The following is a 23,325-nucleotide window of genomic DNA, read 5'->3' on the forward strand; positions in this document are numbered from 1 at the left end:
CTTTGCTGGTGCAGTTTTGCAGTCGTGTCCGCTGCTTATGCATCATTTGCAAAGACAGTATAAGTTATTTGATGTTGTAAGTGTGAATACATCTGCCCACACCAACACTACAAACTGCTACAGCCTCACACCTCTGATTAAAAACCCAACATTATGAATTTACTTGGGTTGTATTCGCTGCCGGTCAATGTTATTGCATTTTAACCTCAGAAATTTGTCTTTGCATTGTAAAAGCGAGAAATAAGTCAAACTTAAAACGCTCCTCTCGACGCATCTCCTAAAAAAAAATAATGTCGTCTTCTACATCACGTGTGTGAAAGTTGCGTACTGGACCACGATTGGCGTCCAATTTATTTGCGGTGTCACAAAATCACGTAGTCACACCGTGCAAGACAGGGGACTAATACATGTCGATACAGAGCTGTGGTTCCAACAGGAAACACAACGCTGTGTTTTAAAGAATGTTGTCGGACACTTACAGGGAGCTGTGTCGAGTATATCCACGTTACTGGAGTGAGAACAAAGAGGCCGGCTGCATTGTCTTTTGTACCACAAACGATCAGTCTTCTGAGCACAGGCTAAAGCTGGATAGGAAAATCTTATCATTTACAGCCACGCAAAAAAAGCAGAGAGAGGTCACAGCGAGAGAGAGAGAGAGAGAGAGAGAGAGGGAGAGAGAGAAAGCACAAGAGAGTGAGATTATCTGTGGCCTTTCACTGTGGTTCTAATCCATACTTTACAATATTGTCACCCGGAGCCATGGGAGAGAAATAAATCCGCCACACGACAGTCTATAGGAACACTTTGTGTCGACAAATGGGCCGGACGGAACGGAGGAACGTTACACGGTGGAGCGCGGTAATCCGTCTCTTTTTCTAGATAAATAACGTCACTGCAAGTCTGTGGGCACTAACTGATGCACGAGCACGCTCGCCAGCTATGTGAAGTGTGACCGAAATCCACGACTTGCCGCGCTGCTGTAGGAACGCGTCATATTTTCAATCTGAAGACAAAGGGGGGGGGGGTTTCCACCACTTGCAGCAACACCCACTGAAAGACCACCTGCAATTCGACCCCCCCCCCCCCCTCCCCCCGGCTGTGAATCTGTGACCGCCAGGCCGCGTATACCGCTTACGGACACATGCGGCGCATAAGGGACGGGGGTCTATTTGCATCGCCGGTCGCAAAACAAACCCAAAAGTGTATATCCAATGTCTTGGGGGCGTTGGGGGAGACGATGAATATGGGAAGCGGCATGAGACCGTCTCTATATATAGCAGGTAATCTGTCATCTCGTTTTGGTTTTTTTGGTCGTCCGCCGTCCCCTTCGTTTTTTCGCTTTAAGGAACGAGGGATTGATGTTCAGAGGATCAGAGGAAGTATGGAGGGAATCTTGGGAGGCTCGGAGAGAATAGAACAAGGAGTGTGTGTGTGTGTGTGTGTGTGTGTGTGAGTGTGTGTGTGTGTGTGCGTGCGTTTGGAAGGAGGGAGCCTGCGCTGAGCGACTGATGACTGCTGTTTAAGAGACCCAGTTGCAGCTGGCCAGAGTCCAAGACGAATACTTCAAACTCGCCCCAACGACGCGAGGAAGTGTCAAAGGCAGAGGGGGAAACTATCCATCTTACACTTTAGTTTCAAAAGGTTTTCCGCTGAATCCCCGTCTTACACTGCAAAAAAGTAACAAATTCATTTCCCCCCCCGAACCTGCAGCAACGACACTGCTGCCCGGAGTCAGAGCTCTCTGGATATTGTTTGAACATTCCGTCAGCGCTAACAGGTTGGATTCTCTGGCAGCGAGATCCGTTTGGAGACAAATATGTCTTGTTCACAAGCACACGCACGCACACACGCTAACACACACACACTCGCGAGAAAACACTCCTGGAAAAAATGCTGAGGGGCCTCGCGGAGCCTTTTGATAGGCTACGCCCTATGGTCACTTCAAGGCGGAGATGAAGGAGCGGATACAGACGGAGCAAAGAGATGGAGTGGGGAGAGAGGGAGGATGGAAAGATGGAGCATAAGGCAGCAGAAGGAATCGGGGGTGAAGCATCGGTGAGATGAGAGAAATGGAAGGGGGGGTTGCTCTAAAAAATTGAAAGTTATCGCAGGACATGCGAGCGTAAAGACAGAAATAGCCTACACATCGGAGGACGCTCACGCACAAACACACACACACACACACACACATCACACTCGCACACCTGGGGAGAGGAATCTGGAACAGCGAGAGGTTCGGGAGTCTCGAGTCCCAACTAAGGCAGCAACTTTTATTTATTTTATTTTTTTTGCTCAAAGAGAATCCTCCGGCTCTCCATCCAGAAACTCTCCGCTGAGCTACGTCAAAGCCTGCAGGCGGCACGCACCGATACATGAAGGGGAGCGTGTGTGTGTGTGTGTGTGTGTGTGTGTGTGTGTGTGTGTGGGTGATCATTAGAAAATAACTCAACCATTCATAGACGGTAGACGGTTATCTGGCCGGATCCACCTAGAAACAGTTCCGCTGAATAATTCACAGAGGTGTAAATAAAATATATCCAATGGCCTCCACCTAAAAAAAAAAAAAAAGATAGCTGACATGCTGAGTAATGAGTTCTCTCGGAGATGAGTTCAGATACTGTATGACGTGCAAGGAGCAAGATGTGAAAAATTCAAAAAATTCAAAACTGAACGTTCCATCTTTATATGGTGTCTTTGAAAAAAAACGCGAGAAAAATTCCCAACAGCGGTGTGTGGCCGGAGACGTCCATGAAGTGGCATTATCCCCCCCCCAGACCATCACAAAGAAACATTGTTATCCGTCGGTCGGAGCTCGCACCGCCATCCCTTAATTTCCCCCAGAACAACGGATGACAGCCGAACGGTTTTATTGCTTCTCTCCTGCAGCGACGAGCGCAATATTTCCTGCATAATGCATTAGTGCTGTGGCATGGTCCAAATCATCCCCAAAACAAATAGCTTCGTAATCAACGGGGCGGAAAGCCGTGCGTGCGTGTACGTGTGCATGTGCGTGTGTGTGCGTGCGTGCGTGTGTTACACGTCAGTCCTCCCCCTCCCCGCGCATATGACAGACGGAAAGTGGCGGGGACAAGAAATCAAAGCAAGCGGCACGTAGTCGGGGGAGGACGAACAGGCCACGGGTCGTTTCCTCGCGTCCCGCTGGTGCACCGGCGTTAACGCGCTGCGGCCATGTAGTCGTCAACCATGTGCGGCAAAAACCACAGCGGAGGCTGAGCAACAAAAAAAATCAATACACACTCCAGTCAACGGCTCCTACGGGTCACATTGCTCCGCCGGATATCAAGGCGCACTTTGCTTTGTTGTATTTCCTAAAAGGTCAATCAATGGAAAAAGCCCGGTTCATTTCCCCCGCGGTCGCCTGGCGTTCCTTGCCGGAAAAAAATTGCGCAATAATCGGTTTTGAACGGGTCTCATGGGATCGCGGACGTCCCCTCGGCGCGTGGCAGCGCCCTGCAATTCAACATTTTTGAAAAAAGGCAAAAGCGGAAAAAGTTGACAGGGTCTCGTGCGTAAAAGCTGATCCCCCCCCCCCCCACCCCCCAAAGAAAAAAGATCTACCATCTGAAAGATATTGGTTCAGAATAAGACGGATGAGAATATCGAGGATACAGTTTTATTTCCGCACTTCCGTTTTCATATTACTTTGCGAAAGGTTGAAAGCCCTAAAAGAGACGAGACGTCTCCTGGTTCAACCCCAGGAGACAGACATCTAAGGACAGCTGCCCCCCCCCCCCCCCCCCCCCACCCCCACCGCTCCTCCACTTCCTCTCTCTGTCAATCACAGAAACAAACTTCCAACTCGACCCACCTTCTCCAAACTCAGCGTCCCCCCGCCCCATCTGTTGTCCGTCCTTCTGAAGGATTCCAACTCTCCCGCCCTTTTGCATTTAATTACGATGAATAATCGGCCGATTCCAGCAAATGGGTCAAGTGTTTTGTGCGTGTGTGTGTGTGTGTGTGTGTGTGTGTGTGTGTATGAGGAGTTCCCCTCTCAGCTCCTATTACTCCGACACAACACTTTCTAAACAAGTCGCCTGACAACCAACCCCCCCGGCGCTCCGGCTCCGGCTCCGGGGCTCGACCTCATGCTTTTACCCACAATGCCCTCCTCGTGCCGGAGCACAAAAGATATATTGTGGCGCAACAGTATATCGTAGGGGGAAGATCCTCATCGGGCCGGAAAAAGGATGTAAATACCACCGTCTCCTTTTTCGTGATGAAAGTCGACTTCGCTTCTTAGCTCCTGCGCTGTGCAGAAACAAAAGGTGGCCGACGCTCGGCGACGACAAGCACATTTGTCTCGGCCTACATTATGGCGGTCGCAGCCGCCCTTTGACCCAAACTCACACTTTTCCCGCCGCGCCGGCCTCAGGTACTTGGAAGGCGCGATGATTGATGACGGTGTTGTTGACGATAATGAGCAGCGGGACTTCGGCGGCGGCCTTTTTTTTTTCTTTCTTTCTTTTTTTCTCCTTCCGTCCTCGTGGCCGCACGCCCGGCATCTGCCCACCTCTACACATGCGGAGAGAAAGTAGTCCTGTCCCTGGCTGGAGGGCAGCGCAGACACGGCTAACATATATTATATTCTTGGCACATCACAGAATGAGAATATTTCCCCCATCGTGTTTGACCCACTTGGAGAACTTGGAGGAAACTGCAAAGTGAGATCAGCAAAGTGCATCCAAAGATTTTGTGGTGCGTTCAAAAAAATTGCGAATTTTAGAAAATGCATACGATGCCGCTCACTTTCCAAAACCCCATCTTCATCCCTTTCACGGGACAGGTTGAACATTGCTGTCTTAAATGGGCGGTAAGCGATGTTCTTCTGACCTGTGAATATATTAAGTAGTATTGTATTTTAAGATATGAAATTAGATAAAGATCCGGTGTTGTGCCAACTATGAGGACACAGCGAATGCAAGGACGAGTTAAATGGGACGTCCGATCCCACAGAGGCCCGGCGTCAATAACTAGGTGGCATGCATTGTTAATGCCAAGCGGCATTTATTTCAACTTTAATAGGATTATAAAAACGCATTCTGCTGAAATCGCCAAACGGACTTTTACAACGGAGGTAAGGAGAGTGAGGGTTCACTGGTTATGCTCCAGTGTGAGATTTCATATTCCACTTGGAAGAAGAACTTTCCACAAAATCCGTGCCTGGACAATGTGCCGGTGTGCCCCCGTGCCGTAACTCTCACACGGCCCGCAGCCCTGACCTCTGCCAGACTCGTGAACGGAGGCTTTCGGCGACGCTGTGCACGTGTCGGCGGTGCGCGCGCGTGGAGGGGGAAGGTGGCGTGAGTGAAAGGGAGAGAGGGACGAGTGACAGACACGTCCGGGCACAGTCACTCCACCGGAGCCGTCGGTGAACCTTGATGCGCTGCGACGTGCACTCAGCACTCACTTCTTCTGTTTTCCTCAAAGCGGCCGTGTCCCGAAGTGCTGGAAACAAAGTAGTCGGCACTTCGGAGACGGTCGCCCGGACTTGTGAGTTCGTTTGTCCCGTCAGGACGGTAATGTTTCATATCGGCAGTATGAAAAGACGCACGTGGTCACCAAAAACAGGCCTTCTCCCTAAACCAGTAAACGGTGCACATGGCGTTATATTTATTGACATATGGGACGCCACCCGTTGCATTCGTCATAGCGGACTACAGATGGTGATACAGACTAAAACTGGGGTTGTCACCTTCTGCTATCGATTCTCCGGCTTTTCAGAAAACACAACGTGACGATCAGAAGATGTTTTAGTTTTTTCTAACAGCAAACATTTAATTTGAACTCTGAAAAGGAATTTCGAAATTTAAGAACGTTTCCCTCGTTGTCTGAACGGATATAATATCACAAGTCTGTTTCTCATCTAGGATGAGTCACACTTGCTTTTTTCTTTCCTTCCAGTGGAGAAATTGACACGTTTCCACCAACGTCCGTCGCCTCATTTCGGTCGGGCTTTGCTCAAAAAAGGAGAAGTCTGTCCGACGCGCTGTTGCCCGACGGCAAACGTGTTTACAGAAAGGAGACGCGTTAGTGTGTAAATGTTGGGACGACGGGGACACACACACACACACACACACACACACACACACACACACACACACACACACACACACACACACACACACACACACACACACACACACACACACACACACACACACACACACACACACACACACACACACTCTCAGACCTGGAAGACATCCGTCGTGTTGCACTCAGGGTCACGTCTCGTGAAACCATTCGACCACCAGAGACGCAGCTCCGATGGCGGCGCCTTCATTACCAAAAGTAGAGGTGGTGTTATCTTTATCCATGACGCATAAGCTGTTAGGGAGGACTGGGTGAAGTCCCTGATCCCAAAGTAAACACGAGTCTTTTTGGTATTTGAGTCGACCACACGTCAACTGGGGAGAGCTGGTGGATCCGCCCTTTGACCTTTTTTAGTCTGGTATGAAATGAGCTGTTTTCCTACGTTGCATCCTAGATTTTTAGTTTCACTGCACTGGACTCCAGTTGATTTAACAAACCCTACACTTCCAGCACCGTCCGGCACACAGCATTAGATCTCCCGAGCCACGCGTCGAGCTTCCCCTTCGTCGCCTCAGTCACGACTCTTAAAAACTCATTTTTACAATCACGCCTTTTCGGCCGTAGGTTTTCATATTCCTCGACGTGGTATTTCATGTCTTTTTAACCCTCTTTTTCAACAATGGGAGTCATCTCTCCTCCCCCCTTTCCTTTGCCTCTACAGTGCTTCTCTGCCGCTGCCTCCCCCGTTGTCCTCGGATCATATTCTGTGAACTCTCATTACAGGGGTGGTAATAGCCTCTTCAGCACTAAGATCCTCTTTATTATCTGTCAACTGTAGCCTACATCTCTAAGCTGATTAGCCCGGCGCCGTCTTTTTTCAGCGTTTCAATTAGGAGCATTTTGAATAGTGGAGCAGATTGCGCGGCTTATACATTCATCACTGACATTCTCGGGAGCGCCGCGCCGCGTTCAAACACAGCAATCCGAAAAGGAGCACACGGCAGCGGCGCGGCTGAAGGGAGCCGCGGAAGGATGACATCACGGCGTGGACTTTTCAATGTCGGACTGGCAATGGAGGAGGGAAGAGAAGCTGTCGACAGCAATTCAGAGCAATTGACAGCAGCGTAGAGGATGGCAAGTTTAGCAATAATGGGCCCAGCTGGCAATCACACGCACGCACGCACGCACGCACGCACGCACGCACGCACGCACGCACGCACGCACACACACACACACACACACACACACACACACACACACACACACACACACACACACACACACACACACACACACACACACACACACACACACACACACACACACACACACACACACACACACACACACACACACACACACACACACACACACACACAGACAGACAGACGGACGGAGAGAGAGAGAGAGAGAGAGAGAGTTTATGATGCCATTTAAAGATTCGTACATGACAAATTAAATATGTCACTGCATCAGTGCCGCAGAGTATTCTTTTGTTTTTGACCGAAACTAAATTTCCTCGGAGGACAACTGTAGCCCTGAGCATCGACATGCAGATGTTTCCATTTCATGATGTCTGTCGGCCGGCCGAGGTCGAACTTATCCCCCGCCTGGACGGTGCGACAGAGAAGAGGAACCCGGCGGGTTGCCCCGCGGGCCCGTGGGCACCCACGGGGGGGGGGGGGCGATCTCGCCGCCGGTCTCCGCTTTTCGCGTGGTTTCTTTCTTCAGGCGAGCTCGTCAGAGAAACTGTGGCGCTGAAGAGTGAGAGAAGAGGAAGAGGAGCGTGGAAAGCGGCGAGGACGAGGCCGCGACACCTATCGCTTATAGATTCAGCGGCAAGATGATGTGGGACGTGATCTGCACATGAGTGTGTGTGTGCGTGTGTGCGTGAGAACACAAGGACATCTGGTGTGCATGGTTTTCGTGATGTCATCGGCAGCCGAAAATATGATGAACTCGTGGGGGGGGCTTTGCTGGTAACGGTTTTTGAGATATCCGGCTTCATAAACATACGCACTTGACACGAGTCACCGACGCGGTTTTATCTTTATCCGACTCTCTCACTGTCACACTCACACACACACACTCACACACACTCAATGAATCCATTCAGGCATTGTAAACCCAGCTGTGCGCCTGACAACCATGTCGCCGAGGTGCTGATGTCATACCTGTCCGCATATTTATTTTGACATTCTTTGTCACGCGCGTGCTGTCCCCGCTATGAATGTGACACGGGGAGGGAGCGAGCGCTCTTGCATCAGGGATTTCAGTCATGAGCCCCCTTAAAAAAGGCTTATTAATGCTAAACGTTAAAAAAGGCTTACGCGGACAGACTCTTGTGTTCATTTCCGCCATATTTGTGCGTGTCCTCTGAATGCGTAAGGACGGGACAAAACCGAGCGGTGCCACAGGAAATCATAACTTTCAACAATGGCGGCGGAGAGAGAGAGAAACTACATCGCAACCACCGTCGCCACATAGCCCCTTTCTTAAGATGTACGGCGTTTGCCAATAATGTACACATCATTACATTAGTATGGATGGCACTACTCGAATGAGTTCTTTCAAAGATATCCGTTACCTAATATTCATACAGCAATAACAGCGTGTAGCGGCGTCTGAACTGATTCAAAGAAACTTTCTTGCTGGAAAACAGTACGACACGATTGTTCGAGGATAAAAGTGGTCCTCATATCAGATCCGACTAAACGATGCTCGATAATGACGCGCGCGTTATCGAAATGAATTCCACGACGCTGCATCGACTGATTGACTGCAGATGTTTCCTCGCGACCAATTTTCACATCACCGTGAGACATTCACACACAACTTAAGGCGCGGATTCGATGTAGCGGGTGCAACCCGAGGGGGCCGTAGTATATCTGGGATAATGCACATATTAGACAGTATCTCCGTATGGAGGGAATATTGTTTTTGTAAGACTTATAAATCGGGAGAGCAGAGGGTAAAAGTGTGTGTTCCTGAAACCCAGATTAGGATTTGACAGCCTGACGGAGAGTGGTTGGCGTGGGCGTGTGTGGAGAGAGAGAGAGAGAGAGAGGGATAAAGAGGGACACGCTGAGGAGCGACTAGTGTGTGTGTGTGTGTGCGTAGAGTCCTCCGGAGATTGACGGGCGGAAAAAAAAAGAAAGGAAGACGTTAAAGCGGAAGCAGGAGGAAGTCACGATGGAGAGATCATGGGAAGGAAGATGGGAGATTTGGTGAAGCGAAGAGACGAAACGTGGAGCGAGCCACTGAACGGGAGAGGGAGAGAGACGCGCCATGATGAGTAATCCCACCTGCGAGGCATCACGGGCAAATAAAGACAGAAAAAAGAAGAGAAAAGAAAAGAGGAAATGCGATAGGGAAATAAACCAGAGTGACAGATAGAAGGGAAGATACTGAGCACTCAAACGTAGTGGAGGAGACAGCAGATGGTGGGGATTATTCTGGACTAAAATACTCGGGGATCTACAGAGGGACGGCCACACAGACATAAACCATTACGGTCCCCATCTGCCAGAAATAGACCGAAAAGAGATGTAGGTCCACGGTCATCATCATCATCATCATCATCATCATCATCATCATCGTCGTCATCGTCGTGACAAAATCCTGCCGGGGTAGAAAATTAAAAAGAACAATTTCGCTGTTGTCCTTAACAACAGCGACATTGCTGAGGTGCTTTTTGTTTTTTGTGTGAAGGGGGGGGGGGGAGACAAACTGTCCCCGTCATATAGGCTTACACGTACACAACACGTCCTGCTTGACAAGCCACCACGGGATGATTTCGATAATTCAACAGAAACCCACAGATGGCATCCGCGTGCAGAAAACAATATGAGGCATAAACACACGGTCATTTGCTGTCTTTTATTTGCAGCAGGTGCGCGTGTGCGTGATCTTTTTCTTTTTTTGGGGGGGGGCATTGTAGAATTTGTTCCGTGTGTTTGTGTGCGATTATGATTATGACGCCACACAAAACGACAAAAACACCCTGAATCCACATTTTATGTTCACTGTGATTAGGACAGCGGCCCTCCGGCAGCAACATTGGCAGTAAAAAGTATACAACTGCAGATAGTAATGCCTGCTAATCAACCCCCCCCCCTCCGACGGCATGCAGAGGAAAAGACAGTGCTGGAAAAAGCGAAGGGGTTCGGAGGTGAGCAGAAGAAGTTGTTTCTTACCTTTCCCCGTGTGTAGATCAAACCTTGAACCTGCAACAAGAAGAAGAGGAGAAAACATAGTTAGTGTTGCGTGGCGAGCGAACATTAGGGGAAGGAGGCGCCGATCACACCACAATGACGGAGCAAATTTTTTTTTAAAAGGGAAGAAGGTCTCTGCAGGCGCCCGGCGCCGGGCCCCGCTCCTCTTCCGCAGCTTCTCTCAACACTCGCTCTGTAATTGCCTATTGAGCCGTGTCACTCAAGACTTTTTTTAAAGCGAGTAATTGTCGGAACATTCTCGTCTCAACATTCGTGTCAGGGTGGCAAGGTTATTGACTCGGTGTGTGTGTGTGTGTGTGTGTGTGTGTGTGTGTGTGTGTGTGTGTGTGTCTTATTGACTAATTATCTGCCCTGACAGGGTACAGTTAATTAAATCCTTCCCCGCCCACTGAGCATGATGTAATCATTGTGCAGGGATGCATATCCACACACACACACACACACAAAACAAAAGTCGACATCCACATGATGATAGACATGCCACGTATCCTGTACGTGCCACGTGCGCACAAAATGTACTTCCCCTGACGAGTCAGCACACACACACTTACAGGTCGGGCATCTTTCCATCCTCATCATCCTCATCCTCCTCATCCTCATCCTCATCTTCATCCTCATCATCTTCATCCTCATCCTCATCCTCATCATCAGCCGCTTCCCGATGTGCAACTCAACCTCTGCCAGTATCATCTCTGCTGCTGTTGTCGTTACAATGAGCCGCAATCGAGTTGCACAAATGCCGAGTTGTGAATGTCAAAGTCACCGGATGCACTCTCCTCCACTTACGACTACTTGTGTGGAGTGAAATCAGCGGCGTACGTTTTGCTGATTCAAAGAAAATGTTTGAAACTGAAAGTTCCTGTTTCAGGATCTTGAACTTTGTGTTTTGATCTTGAAACTTTGTGCTCAGAATAAAAATTGTGTTGGAAAGTTGTTTTTTTTAATTAGATATTCAAGTAATATTTATGTAATTCTACTCGTTTATTGTCATTTTTCACTTTCATAAATATTTTTGATATTTGAGGTCTTATTTTTTTCTGTTGCAGATTTTTCTGTTTTCAGATTTCACTTTATTTCTTTTCACTTTCAGATCTTTTCTTCACTTTCAGGTTGATTTTTTTCAGTTTCAGACTTTTGGTGAGTCATTCTTCACGACTGACTCACACCGGGAGACCCCCCCCCCCCCCGACCACGCCTTAGTCCTGCGCTCTGGTTGGCTGGAGTTGTCACTGGTACGCATGTACATACATATGTAGATATTCAGCCAGAAATTTTCTCTCGAATTTCTCACTTTCACATTCTCCCAATGAGGCAGTTACAATAACACAGAATTAAATCACACAGGTTCTATTATGAGGTCACACTGCTGCCGAGCAAAACACGATTCATTTCAGTCTCTCCTCTGTGCCGGGAGGCTCGGCCGAGTCTCACCGGCCACATAGGGCGTTAAAGAAAAAACACTCTGTGGATACGTTTGCATCTTCCAATTTGATACATGATGAATAATGGATTCACTGGGAATTTCAAATGAATGTTTTATATGCGCCTCCCAGTGCAAAAAAAGCAACAACTTTTGCCCACCAACGCCAGTAGTCAAATCCCCCCAAACTCTCCCCAACGCCCCGAACAGGCTCTGCTGGGCCGACAGACGCCCGCCACATCTGCCGTCTGACAACAGGATCCGCCCTGCGCTGAGGAATCTTTCACCTGCACTTTAAGCGCTCTGCATGTGAGCGTCAGTGATAAAAGCATTTTTTTTCTCTCCTTCTCATGGGGGAATTTCCATCTCTTGGCTTTGTCAAGACGACTCTGGACTTTTTCCGTCAGATCTGCCGAGCGAGTGAATGAAACTGTTTCTCGATGTGCTTCTGCACCTCGGACGGTCAAAGTGCTCTTCTTCTTTTTTTTTTGCTCTTCGTGCAAAAAACACTGCGTCGTTGTCCCGCGCAACTGTGGCTCCATTCACAGCGCGGTGAAAAGAGGGGACACGGCCAGTTACCATCCCGGCTTCTGCTTGGGAAAAAAAACAAACCCTTTGATTCTGTCCGGGGCTTGACCGCCCACTCAGGCTTATATACAGGAGCCCTGGAAACAACAGCAGCTGCTGTGGCATACAGATATACGCCTCACACTGTGTTGCATGACCCTGCGTCTCACAGCCACGTTGGTACTCGCCTTTCACACATGACCTCCTGGGAAACGCCGCGCCTCAGTTTTGCTACTTCGCGCGTACCGATCCAACATTTCGTATATGGGCCGAGGCCTTGTGATCTTATACGTTCAAGTTCAAATTCAATAGGCCAAACCGGCTAAGAAAAAAAGAAGCCTCGTCCTCGCTTGTGCAAAAACCCACAAATTCAATTCCGAGTCAACTAAAGCGTCTCGACGACGCGTTCGGTGGTAAAAAAAAAAAATCCCTGAAAAACAAGCACGCGGTAACAGTCTTCCACGTTTTCCGCGTGAGCTGGCGGCACAGGCGAAGGGGGCGTGAGAGACTCGCACTTCAGCCTGACTGATTCTTTTCAGCCGCTCGTCGCTCGGCCCCGTACCTGGCTGCCACGCACGTCTGGGGTCTACCCGCCGAAGGCGAAGGGGCAATCATTTCATCGCTTGTTATAGGCAGCGGTGCCTGACCGCTTCCTTTCTTTCTTTCTTTTCCCCCCTCAGATATATTTTTGGGCGGCCAGCGGGAGCAAAGGCTCATGGGAAAGGAGGGAGGCAGGCGCAGAATATCAAAAAGTCGACGTACAGTATCTGACCGACGGAATCAAAGTGACCCCCTGTGATGACGATTTGGATTCACGTCTCCTGCTACAAGGGCATTTTTAACGGATTGACCAAAAAAAAGTTCTATTTCCTGTGAGTTGCCGGGGCAATCGTGCAAAACTAAAAAAAATGCAACAACAAAAAAAACAAAAAACCAGAAGGAACATTCGATAGGCGGCCCGTTTTCCTCATGTCTGAACGTCCCCGTCGGCCCCTTTCACTCCGTCTCGCCTGAAAGGCTGTGATTACTCACCGCGTGAGTTCCGTCTGCGGCCCGAGCAGGTAGAATTTAATCTCCATGTCTGAGGCACTTTACGGAGAATTTTCGAACCCATTACCCGGGCGCAACAATTGTCAATGGAATGTCAGTTTCCATGGAGACCGAGACACCCCCCTCCCCCCCCACAGCTCTTAGCCACCGTCTCACACTACAAATAAAAATGGCCAAAACCTATAGACACAGATTTATAGCTCCTCCTCCTCCCTGGCGCACTGCCTTGGCCTTTTCCGCGCCGTCTGACATCGCCGCTCGCGTTAATCTTCGTCTCTTTGTTCTCGCTTCAAGCATCTGCCTCCGTGTTTATCCGCGTTTGCTCATTTGCAGTTTCCTTGGCAGACCCCCCCCCCCCCCCCCCCCACCCCACCCCACCCCAGCCTCGGACTCCGAGAGGTGTCCGTGGGAATAAAATCGGGAAGATGTACACGTGTGTTTTGAAAAAGAAAGTTTGGGCAGAGAAACTATGAGTCGGGGGGGGGGGGGGGGGCAGATGGAACGCAAAATGTAAAATGGCCAAAATAGCCCGGGGAGGATGATTGAAGATGTTACAGGAAGTAGAGGCTGACAGTGACAGTGTCTGTACCTGGCACGTGCGTGTCAGCGATCAGTCCGTCTCTTCCTCCTGATAGCAGCTCCCAGCTCTTGTTTTTTTTTTTTTTTCCCCCCTCTGCAGTATAATGAATGTGTGCTCTTTATTCTCCTTCTAAGAGCAACACTGACACCAATAAAACACATCACCGTGGGGCGCCTTTAATTTCGCCTGAGCTCCCGGGGACACGCCGTTTGAGCAGCGAGAAAAACAAGCTCAAGGATTTTTTTTTTTTTTTTTTTTACTTCCTAACGAAAACAGTGCCGTGCTGTCGAGACGTGAAACAACCTCGAATCGCCGCGGAGGGTCCGACTCTGCGGCCCCCGCACCGCACAGGTAGAGCTTGCTTTGCCCGTAATAACCCTGAGGCATTTATGTATCCAGTCGGACACAAGTCCTTTGCGCGGCCTCGCGAGGAGACGAGGGAAGGAACGGGACCTGTCAGTCGGCGCGGACGTTCGCGCGGCTTCCGATGGAAAACGGGAACGACGTCGATTGTGGGGCGTTGATTTCGGGGGCGAGCGCTCCTATTGGTCGGGAAGTCATCTTGGGATCCGATTAAGGAAACTGGAATCAATTTGAGCGGTTTATTAGGGAGCGGCACGTTCAACACCTACTACAAGATGGACGAGACAATTGATCACTAATGTGTTTTAAGATATCTAAAAAGATGGTTTAATTTCAGAAACCCTCCGGATGGAGGACGACCACCACGCAGGTAAGGTGCAACAGCTACAACACACACACACACACACACACACACACAGGAGGCGGAGCGCTTCGCAAGACACATACAAACTGCGTCTTTAAAGACGCGTCCTTGGCATATTTCCGCGACCCGCGGTGTTCCCACCCGAGTTTCTCTCTCTTTCCCCTCCAGAGTCCTGATCAAGTTGTTTGTTTCGGGAAACAGCTTCGCTAAGTCTGTTCATTTGATTGTGCGGTGAGTGAAAGACACACAAGTAACAAAAGAAAAAAAAAACCTGCACGACCTCTTCACGCTGGTCGTTTTCCATCCCTCTCTTTGTTGTCGGGGAATATGCAGGTCGTTGCGCTGCGGCGAAGAGGGCGTCGGGAAAATCTGTTTTGTTCTTCACGGGGAATGATTTGTTTGTTTTACGTTCCAGCTCGCCGGCCTCCTGGGCCCTAACCTACATTACAGCACAAAGACGGTTAATCATTGATGATCAGACCTTTTACTATTGCCTCTGGAAAATCATTTGACTTTAATACTTTCAATATTCATAAATGATATAAATTCAAATCAGATAAAACCAACAATCATCTCTGTCTCCGCACTGCCAATATGTTTTTCCGACACGTTGCATCAAAGGAACATTTAACACACGAGAATTTATAAAATATCCAATTTAAAAAAAAACAATGAGCCGCCTCACGATTCAAAGCCCTTTTTTTTTCTTTTACAAATCTCACATCTGAGGCGAACGCAGAATAATCACATAATCCAGACCGTCTTCATTATCACCGAGCAGAGGAGCGTCTCCGGAGGTCAATTAACCCGGTGTGTGAACTCAGGACTCTTGGCGCAGACCTCTAATAATCCAAGATAATAAAGGCACGTGCACACGTTCACACACACACACACACACACACACACACACACACAGAAACAAACACACACATGCACATATGAAGGCGCAGTAAAGCAAAGGTGATGAGGCTAAGATTTTAAAGACGTGCCAAATAGAAACACTTGCCAACATTGTTAAACACACACACACACACACACATATTGTACTTATTACCAACAGTCTGCTGTCCTTTAATCACAAGTCATGTTTTAATTGCGGTAAGTGTGAAGGGAAACAGAAACCGTAAGTGGCTCCGTCTGGCACAGACATGTCGGAGCATGAAGCTGCTGCAGACAGATCGTTTTACAGTCAGAAATGTTTCTCTATTCTGTCTCAAACTGATCTCCATCACATGTCGGACGCCACAGCTGCTCTCAGACATGCACTGATTCCCCGGCATGTTCCGGAACCTCACAGGAGGCGATGTATGGGTCAAAATCCAAATGTCCACAATTGCTGCTCCGCATAATAAGCCAAATCCATACCTCCCAGCCCTCCTATAGTATCATTTTGAATGCGAGAATACAGCATGAAAAAACTCTGCATAATTCACACATAGAGCGAGTGGGCGTGTTGATGCAAAGCACTCCTTTCCTCAGCTGTTGTGAACGTGTCCGACTCAGACAATCGCCTGCCGCCTTAATTCCTCATATATGTGAACGGCGAAATGTCTGGCCGTCATTTGACCGACTTTTCCTCTGGGTTCGTGTCAGAAGAAAAGCTCCAGATAAGTTGTTCTGGCCTGTTGTACATGTCGTTCAATTTGCAAGGGAAGCGGAATGGAACGAATCCATCGTCAAACACTCTCTGCCCTCTGAAAAATAGATAAATGTCTCAATTTATGCGGAGAGCAATCTGTTCCGAGTCCTTCATAAGAAACCTTTATGTACTAAGAGACGTTTCTATTCTTCATTCTAAAATGGGTCCTCTCTTGCTCTTGTCTCGGCCCTGATCCTCCTCGTCAAAGAGATTACGGGTCTCAGGTGAGCTGCCCCGGATGAAATAAACGTTTTTTAAAAAACGGATCAAAACACCTTGCTCCGAGCTTTTTCTTTTTGGTTTGGTTTTATTGCCCATGCTCTGTGATTGTCCAAATCCTCGAGGGGCCTTAGCCCCCTAAGAGCCCACTTCACAGGCTCGGTTCACCTCCACCTGAGTTCAAACCACCGACAGTCGCTGGTGGTGGTGGTCTTCATAATATATGAGGCGGCCCCTACCCCACACACCCGCCGGGGACATCTTCTGGATAACTGCATCCGTCTAGAATATGCTCATTCAAAAGGTGTTATGCAGCTTCCCGTTTATCCACGATAAGCGTGTGTGAGGCGCATGCAATCTCTCACAGATGCAGGTCGGAGAGCGTCTCAGTGTTGCTTGCACAAGCACTTTGCGGCACGCTGCACGCATGCATGAACACACTTGCATATAAAACCTCCTCCCACACACACACACACACACACACACACACACACACACACACAAACACACACACCTGACCCAACGCAGAGTGAAACTCTGCACATGCAGCTTCGCTTTGCGTGAGCGCAGGGCGCCGCGATGTTAGGACCCTCGGCCCCATTCAGGCCTGTAAATTGGTCCCAGTGAGACGTGAGGGGCTCAGACCACGGCGCCGACCTCTAACTCCGCGCCTGTGCATCCAAGGCATTAGTCTCCGTCAGCCCCAAATCAATGGGCCAACATTAGCTGTACACACCCAGCTCACCCAGCTCAGAAGTCATATAGGGATCCGACTAAGGAACCTGGAATCAATTTGAGCGGTTTATTAGGGAGCAGCACGATCAACACCTACTACAAGATGGACGGTTCCTCTTTTGGAGACAATTAACCACTATTGTGTTTTAAGATATCTAAACAGATGGTTTCTTTTGTCGTGTTACTCGTGCGAGTTTGGCCGCAGCAGCACGAGTTAACGCGAACGCCTCAACGCTGATTGGCCTTCGCAAACATTACATGGGCACAACATGCATCTGAAATTTTGCATTGCTTTTCGTCAAATCTTTATTTTCCGTTGAAACCCCGTTCGAGAGGCATTTAGAGAGGTTGTCAAACTGGTGAATTGAATCGTTTCTAATGTTTACTCGACCCTCCGTGATGTAAATGCAGTGCTCTTGCTTGAATCCGACTGACATTGAGGAGAGACCTTCAATCTGGACAACGTTTAGGACTGTGGACACCAGTGGCACCCTGAGGGCCTCTTGGCCACCTCACCTGGCTGCTGTTCACACACACACACGCACACACACACGCACACACACACACACACACACACGCACACACACACGCACACACACACACACACGCACACACACACGCACACGCGACAGGCGTCATGTCTGGCCGGCGCGCGCCCAGTCTCACCTGCCAACCTGCCGACAAAACGCAGCCAAGGTCAGAGCTGGACCGAGCTCGGTCACCGGCCTCAGAGACTTCATGACGATGAAGACAGTCTCTCTCTCGTCAGTATCAGGTTAAAGAGTGCCGCTGGGAACCTTCGACGGAACGTCGGCCGCTCCGCGAAAGATCCAATCTTGAGCGAGTGTTCACGGAAAGATTGTGATCATTATCTAATCGTTCATTGATCATAATGAGAGGAGTATTTGTTTTTTTGCTGCATAAATACGGACACGTACGCTTGCACATTAGAATGCTACTGTGATATTAGAACGCCAGCAGCTACAATGCATATGCAGGAAATTAGCATTATATTAGTAGCATCTAAAGCCTGTCCTCCATCAGCCAGTGTGTGTCTCCCCGCCCCCCCCACATCTCATCTCATTCCCGCAGACCGAGCCGGCCGCTGAGATGCCAGTGCAGATGGACCGAACGGGGATGAGGCCAACGGCAGCGTCCGCGGAGCTAAACTCCCGGTGAATTGTGCCAGCACAAGAGCAGCGCCGCGCTGGGGCCTGGCCGCTGTGGCTCTGGAGCGCTGGCAGGGAGAACAGGGACCCCCTTGTTTTGGCAGAGCCATGGTGACAGGAGACATAATGCATTCACATGATAATGAGCCAGTGAATACATTGCCCCCCCCCCACATCGCCCTGCTTTCTCTCTCCCTTACATACAGTGCACGTCGTTACCCAGAACGGGGGTAAAACACACACACACACACACACACACACACACACACACAAATCTACTGTACGCTGACACACACACACACACACACACACACACACACACACACACACACACACACACACACACACACACACACACACACACACACACACACACACACACACACACACACACACACACACACTCGCTCAATCACAAACCCCTCAGTGTCTGGCGCGGAGCGGCCCTGATTGCTGGTCTCATCACCAGGGAGACCGGCTCACTAAACAGGCGCCTGGCAGAGACGGTCCAGCGTCGACCCTTTTTTTTTTTAGGACCCCACAAAGATTCGAGAGAAGGAAAGAGAAGGAGCGAAGAGGCCGAGATGTTCAGAGAGCGGAGATGTACGACTAGAGGGGAAAAAAAACAGGCCAGGAGGACGGACAGGTCCTGCACACATCACCGCGGCGAAGAGGCAGACAGGAGGAGAAAGGAGGTTCTCTTTGCATTTATTTTTTTTTTTGACAAGCGCTGACTAAATAACCGCTGAGAGTGATGTGTCAAGCTCACATAACACACCATCGGAGTGTTGAGAGGCGCGCGTGTGATTTCGGCTGACGTCACGGACGGAGGGGAAGCTATTAATACTCCTACCCACCTGAGTCTCCCCCCCAGGCTGGGGAGAGGGCGAGAGGATTCAGTGCAAATGAACTGTAAAAAAAAAAGTAAGATTCACAACTCCAAGGAGTGGGGGGGGGGGGGGGGGGGGGGGGGGGGGGGGGTGCACAAACAGGTAATGAACAGAGAGGAAATCGAGCATTTGGGTTTGTGTCGAGGGGCCTCCAGCCGCCAGAGTCACCTGAACATGAAATGAAATTTTGTCTTCTGACTGATTCTGTCATTTTGGGGGAACCACTTAAATGGACACTGTCAAAAATGACACCGAACTGTTTCGCGAGACTTTCTCCGACAACTGATCCCACTCGTTTTCCAGAACAACATCCACGCTTGCGATACAATATCTGCTCGTGGCAACTAGCGCGGCATTTCAGTCATGTTGAGCCGCTCACAGCACTTCAGTCTAAGTTGTGGGAAAGGTCATGGCCTTGTTTAGATGTTGAACATGAACATCCAGAGCAGGAGTGTTAGGTTACACGGAAGGTGCAAAAACATCACTACCACGCTTCATTTCATATGCTACTGGGATCCCTCACATTTCATCATGCGGCAAAACAAATCAGATGTATATGAATGTGATTTTTTAAAGGGTTTTCAATCAGATGACCATGGACCAGCCCGCCATCCTTCATCCATTCTTCATCCATCCCTCATCCATTCCTCATCCATCCCTCATCCATCCCTCATCCATCCCTCATCCATCCTGAGTCCTGCTGCGTCTCCCCCTCCCTCTCGGGTCCAGCCTCAGACTACCTGTTAAACCAGGTGTGAAATCAAAACCTTTGCGGCTGATTTGCTTTCTCCGCCGCCCAGTTCACTGGTCTCCGGTTATTCTCCCACACAGCGTTCCTTCAGAGTTCAGCTCTTGAAGCCTGCCACCACCACCACCAACCCCCCCGCAACCCCGCTGCGTCTTTAATCATTTGATAACTCTCTATGGAACTCCGTATCGTACCCGCTCGATCTCGTCCGTGAAGCCAATTCAGGGTATTCATTTTTCATCCTAATTTAAACAAGGATTAATTAAAATTTGAGTATTTTTTTCTCTCTCTCTCTCTCTCTCTCTCTCTCTCTCTTCCCCCCGTTGCGAGCGGCCTCTTCAGCTCTGCCGTGCAACCTGTATTCATGAGCTTTTATCAAAGCTGTGTTTTCATTATTACAACAATGGTAAAAAAGCGTCTCATGTGACTGTGCAGGCACAGCCATGACTGTCTCGACAGACCGTCCCATTCTATCCCATCCTCATTCTAACAAAAGAGCGTTTATTCCCCCCCCACCCCCATTGTGCTCAATTTCACATCTCCCATCTCGCTCTGATCTCAGAGCACGGTAATAAAGACAAGATACATCTCTTTCTGTTTCCGTCTGTCACACTCCCACTCCCACTCCTCCACACACGGCCTTTTTTTCTCCCCTAATGACAACACACAAAAGAGGAAGAGCCACACACACTGAACTCTGGCCATCGTGGTCCCAAATTCCAATGGGGGGGGGTATCCTCCTCTTAACGTGGAGAAATCGTTCTGAAATGGGACAATGCCCCCGTGTTAATAAAGCACCCTCCAACGGAGCACAATGGAGCCATTGATCATCTCGTGTCATCGTTAAAAAAACCCTGCGTTTCATCTCACAGCTCTAATAAAAGGGAAGATGTCAACCGTTTACCAGGCAGAGAAGATGGATCACTTGATATTCCGCCATCGATTATGAAAGATGTTTATGAAGAGTTGGGGCTGCGCCACCCAGATCGCTTTGAGGATCATCTCTGTCCCGTTCTCAGTCTCTCTTTCTCCCCTTTTTCTATATCAAAACGATACAGAGCAATTCTCTATAATCTCAGCGACTCTTATTTCATTGTTACCGACGTCCCATCACCACAGAGCAACGGCGACCAACCATAACTGCATGTCATTGTTGCTTTGCAGTAATTACAGTTGTGGTAGTGGAGCACGGGGAGAAAATGACTTAATAGTCTCTGGGTAATTACCCCAATTGACTAGATGGAAGCTAATTGGATTGTTTGAAATGGATGGATGTGTACATCTTTGCATGCGCGTGTGAATGTGTTTGTATATAAGAGAGCTGTGGACAATAAGCAATTTATCTGGAGGAGACTATTTCTAGGAACAGACGGGCATGAGCATATACCATCGCTCCAGCAAATGCCACCATGTGGTCCCACCGTGGGAAGTGGGGTCCCTATGGACAGGGGTAAACCCACACCCATTCCATGTGGACACCCAGTGGGTGAGACCAAGTGGGGCACCAAGCGGTTGTGCCCTCTGGGGCCACCACAAGGGTTTTTCTGTGGGCATTTAAACATTGATTTAAGATTATAGAGGCTCTAGGGCAGCGCTATTCAACCTCAAAAGCAAGTGGGCCGAACGGGAAAGTCATTGAGGGTCCGTGGGCCACATAAAATACTTAATGGCTACAAATGCATCTTACAATAGTACAGGAGTCACGTGCATCGCTGTTCTTTCACTTTAACGTGAGTGTTGAAAGATTTGCAATGACAATAAAATGTTAACAGTCAGTTCCAGCCGTATAATGCCATAAGTTCAGAAAGTGGGTTTAGTGAAAACTAGTGGAAAAGTTTGTTAACCGCAAGAGGTGGAAAACCCCTGGCCAGATAGCAAACAGTTCAATCTCTGTGGACTTTTCACTGGCACATCACGCACTTCATTTTACTTTAGAAACCCATTGAAGATCATACTTCACAAATTTCAATTCATTCTTTGAGTCTTAAAACTTCTGAAACAATTCGGCGTGAAATCCTGGACTAGAAAGTTTTATTTCCTGAAGAACAGAAAGATTTAAACATTTCAGCCAATCAAGCCTGAAATCATTTGACCCGTTCTTACAATTCTTCTTCTCACTCAGGTTTAATCGTTCTGATGAGAAACCTTGGGTGTGCCACAGGGTTCTTTCCTAGGCTCACTGCTATTTCCTTTCATACATGTTATGTATTAGAGATGCTCCGAAATAACATGCATAACTATTACATTATTTTCTTTGGGGAGTGTTATTGGTTGTAGTCATACATCTGTTTTCGTCTACGTTAAATTGTCGAGCTGCCATATATCATTGCCAATGGTACCCAGAGTGGAATGGCTCTTTATTTAGGTTCTTAAAATATTACTGTAGTATAAACATGATTGGTTGCCAATCACAAGTATTTAAAAAGATACAGATCACCAGATACAAAAAGCTGCTTCAAAACCATTTAATTAAATCAGAAGATTTGATCACACTGCAAACTTCAGTGGCTCCCATGCTCAGACCAAATCCCATTTCAAATAGCGCCTGCGAGCGCGTAAATAGTAAACAAGCTCAAAATCATAATACGAAAATCTGATATCGCCATCCCGTACGTACCCCGTCACACCTCACGATCACACAGGGTGCCGCCTGTCAAAAAGCTGCCAACGACGATCAAGAGGAAATTAGCCGCCAGCAGAGCGTTTTCCTTCGAGCGGCATTATCTTCAGAACCGCCATTCCCTAAGGGGGGGGGGGGGGGGGGGGGGGGATAAACCTGCGGATATCTTCAAGTCCAATCTATTATCTCGAGGAAGACACTGCTATCTTCTTTCACTTTAATTCAAACAGTACTAACATGGACGCCAGCTTTTCCAGAGCTGCCCCTCTGATGCTGCACCATCACGCACATTTCTTATCTGAGTTGAACATGTCTGCTTCAAGTGGGTTTGTCCAGATACGATGATATGCAGCGGTTTTACCTGGTAGCAGATGTATGCAGTCCTTTTCCGACATGCTGGGTAAATTGACCTGCCTCGACCTTAACTTCACTGAATGGACCCGCACCGTTATCTACTCTGCGACAAACACTGAGAAACATACATTCAACAAGAGCTCTTAAAGTTTTTAGCACCCCAGTTCTCTCTGTCTGGGCGAAACATGGCCTTGCAAGTGTCTGCGGTCCAACCTCTGTGTGGGTCTACGTATGTGTTTGCACGCAAAGGTTTTTTTGCTCGTGTGTCACTGAACTGATCAAATAAAGCCAAAGCTATCTATAATCTATAAGCCCAGG

At 48.7% G+C, this 23,325-nt stretch overlaps 1 protein-coding gene across 1 annotated transcript in view; it reads right to left on the reverse strand.

The window, feature by feature from the left end:
* Nucleotides 1-23,325, reverse strand: part of igsf11 (immunoglobulin superfamily member 11) — a 93,906-nt gene that overhangs the window by 57,060 nt on the left and 13,521 nt on the right. The window contains exon 2 of the mRNA XM_035623268.2: nt 10,251-10,280. Coding sequence (XP_035479161.2) covers nt 10,251-10,280 — 30 coding nt within the window. The remainder of the gene's footprint in view (nt 1-10,250; nt 10,281-23,325) is intronic.

This window comes from Scophthalmus maximus, chromosome 11, assembly GCF_022379125.1.
Source record: "Scophthalmus maximus strain ysfricsl-2021 chromosome 11, ASM2237912v1, whole genome shotgun sequence".
NCBI classification, from domain to species: Eukaryota; Metazoa; Chordata; class Actinopteri; order Pleuronectiformes; family Scophthalmidae; genus Scophthalmus; species Scophthalmus maximus.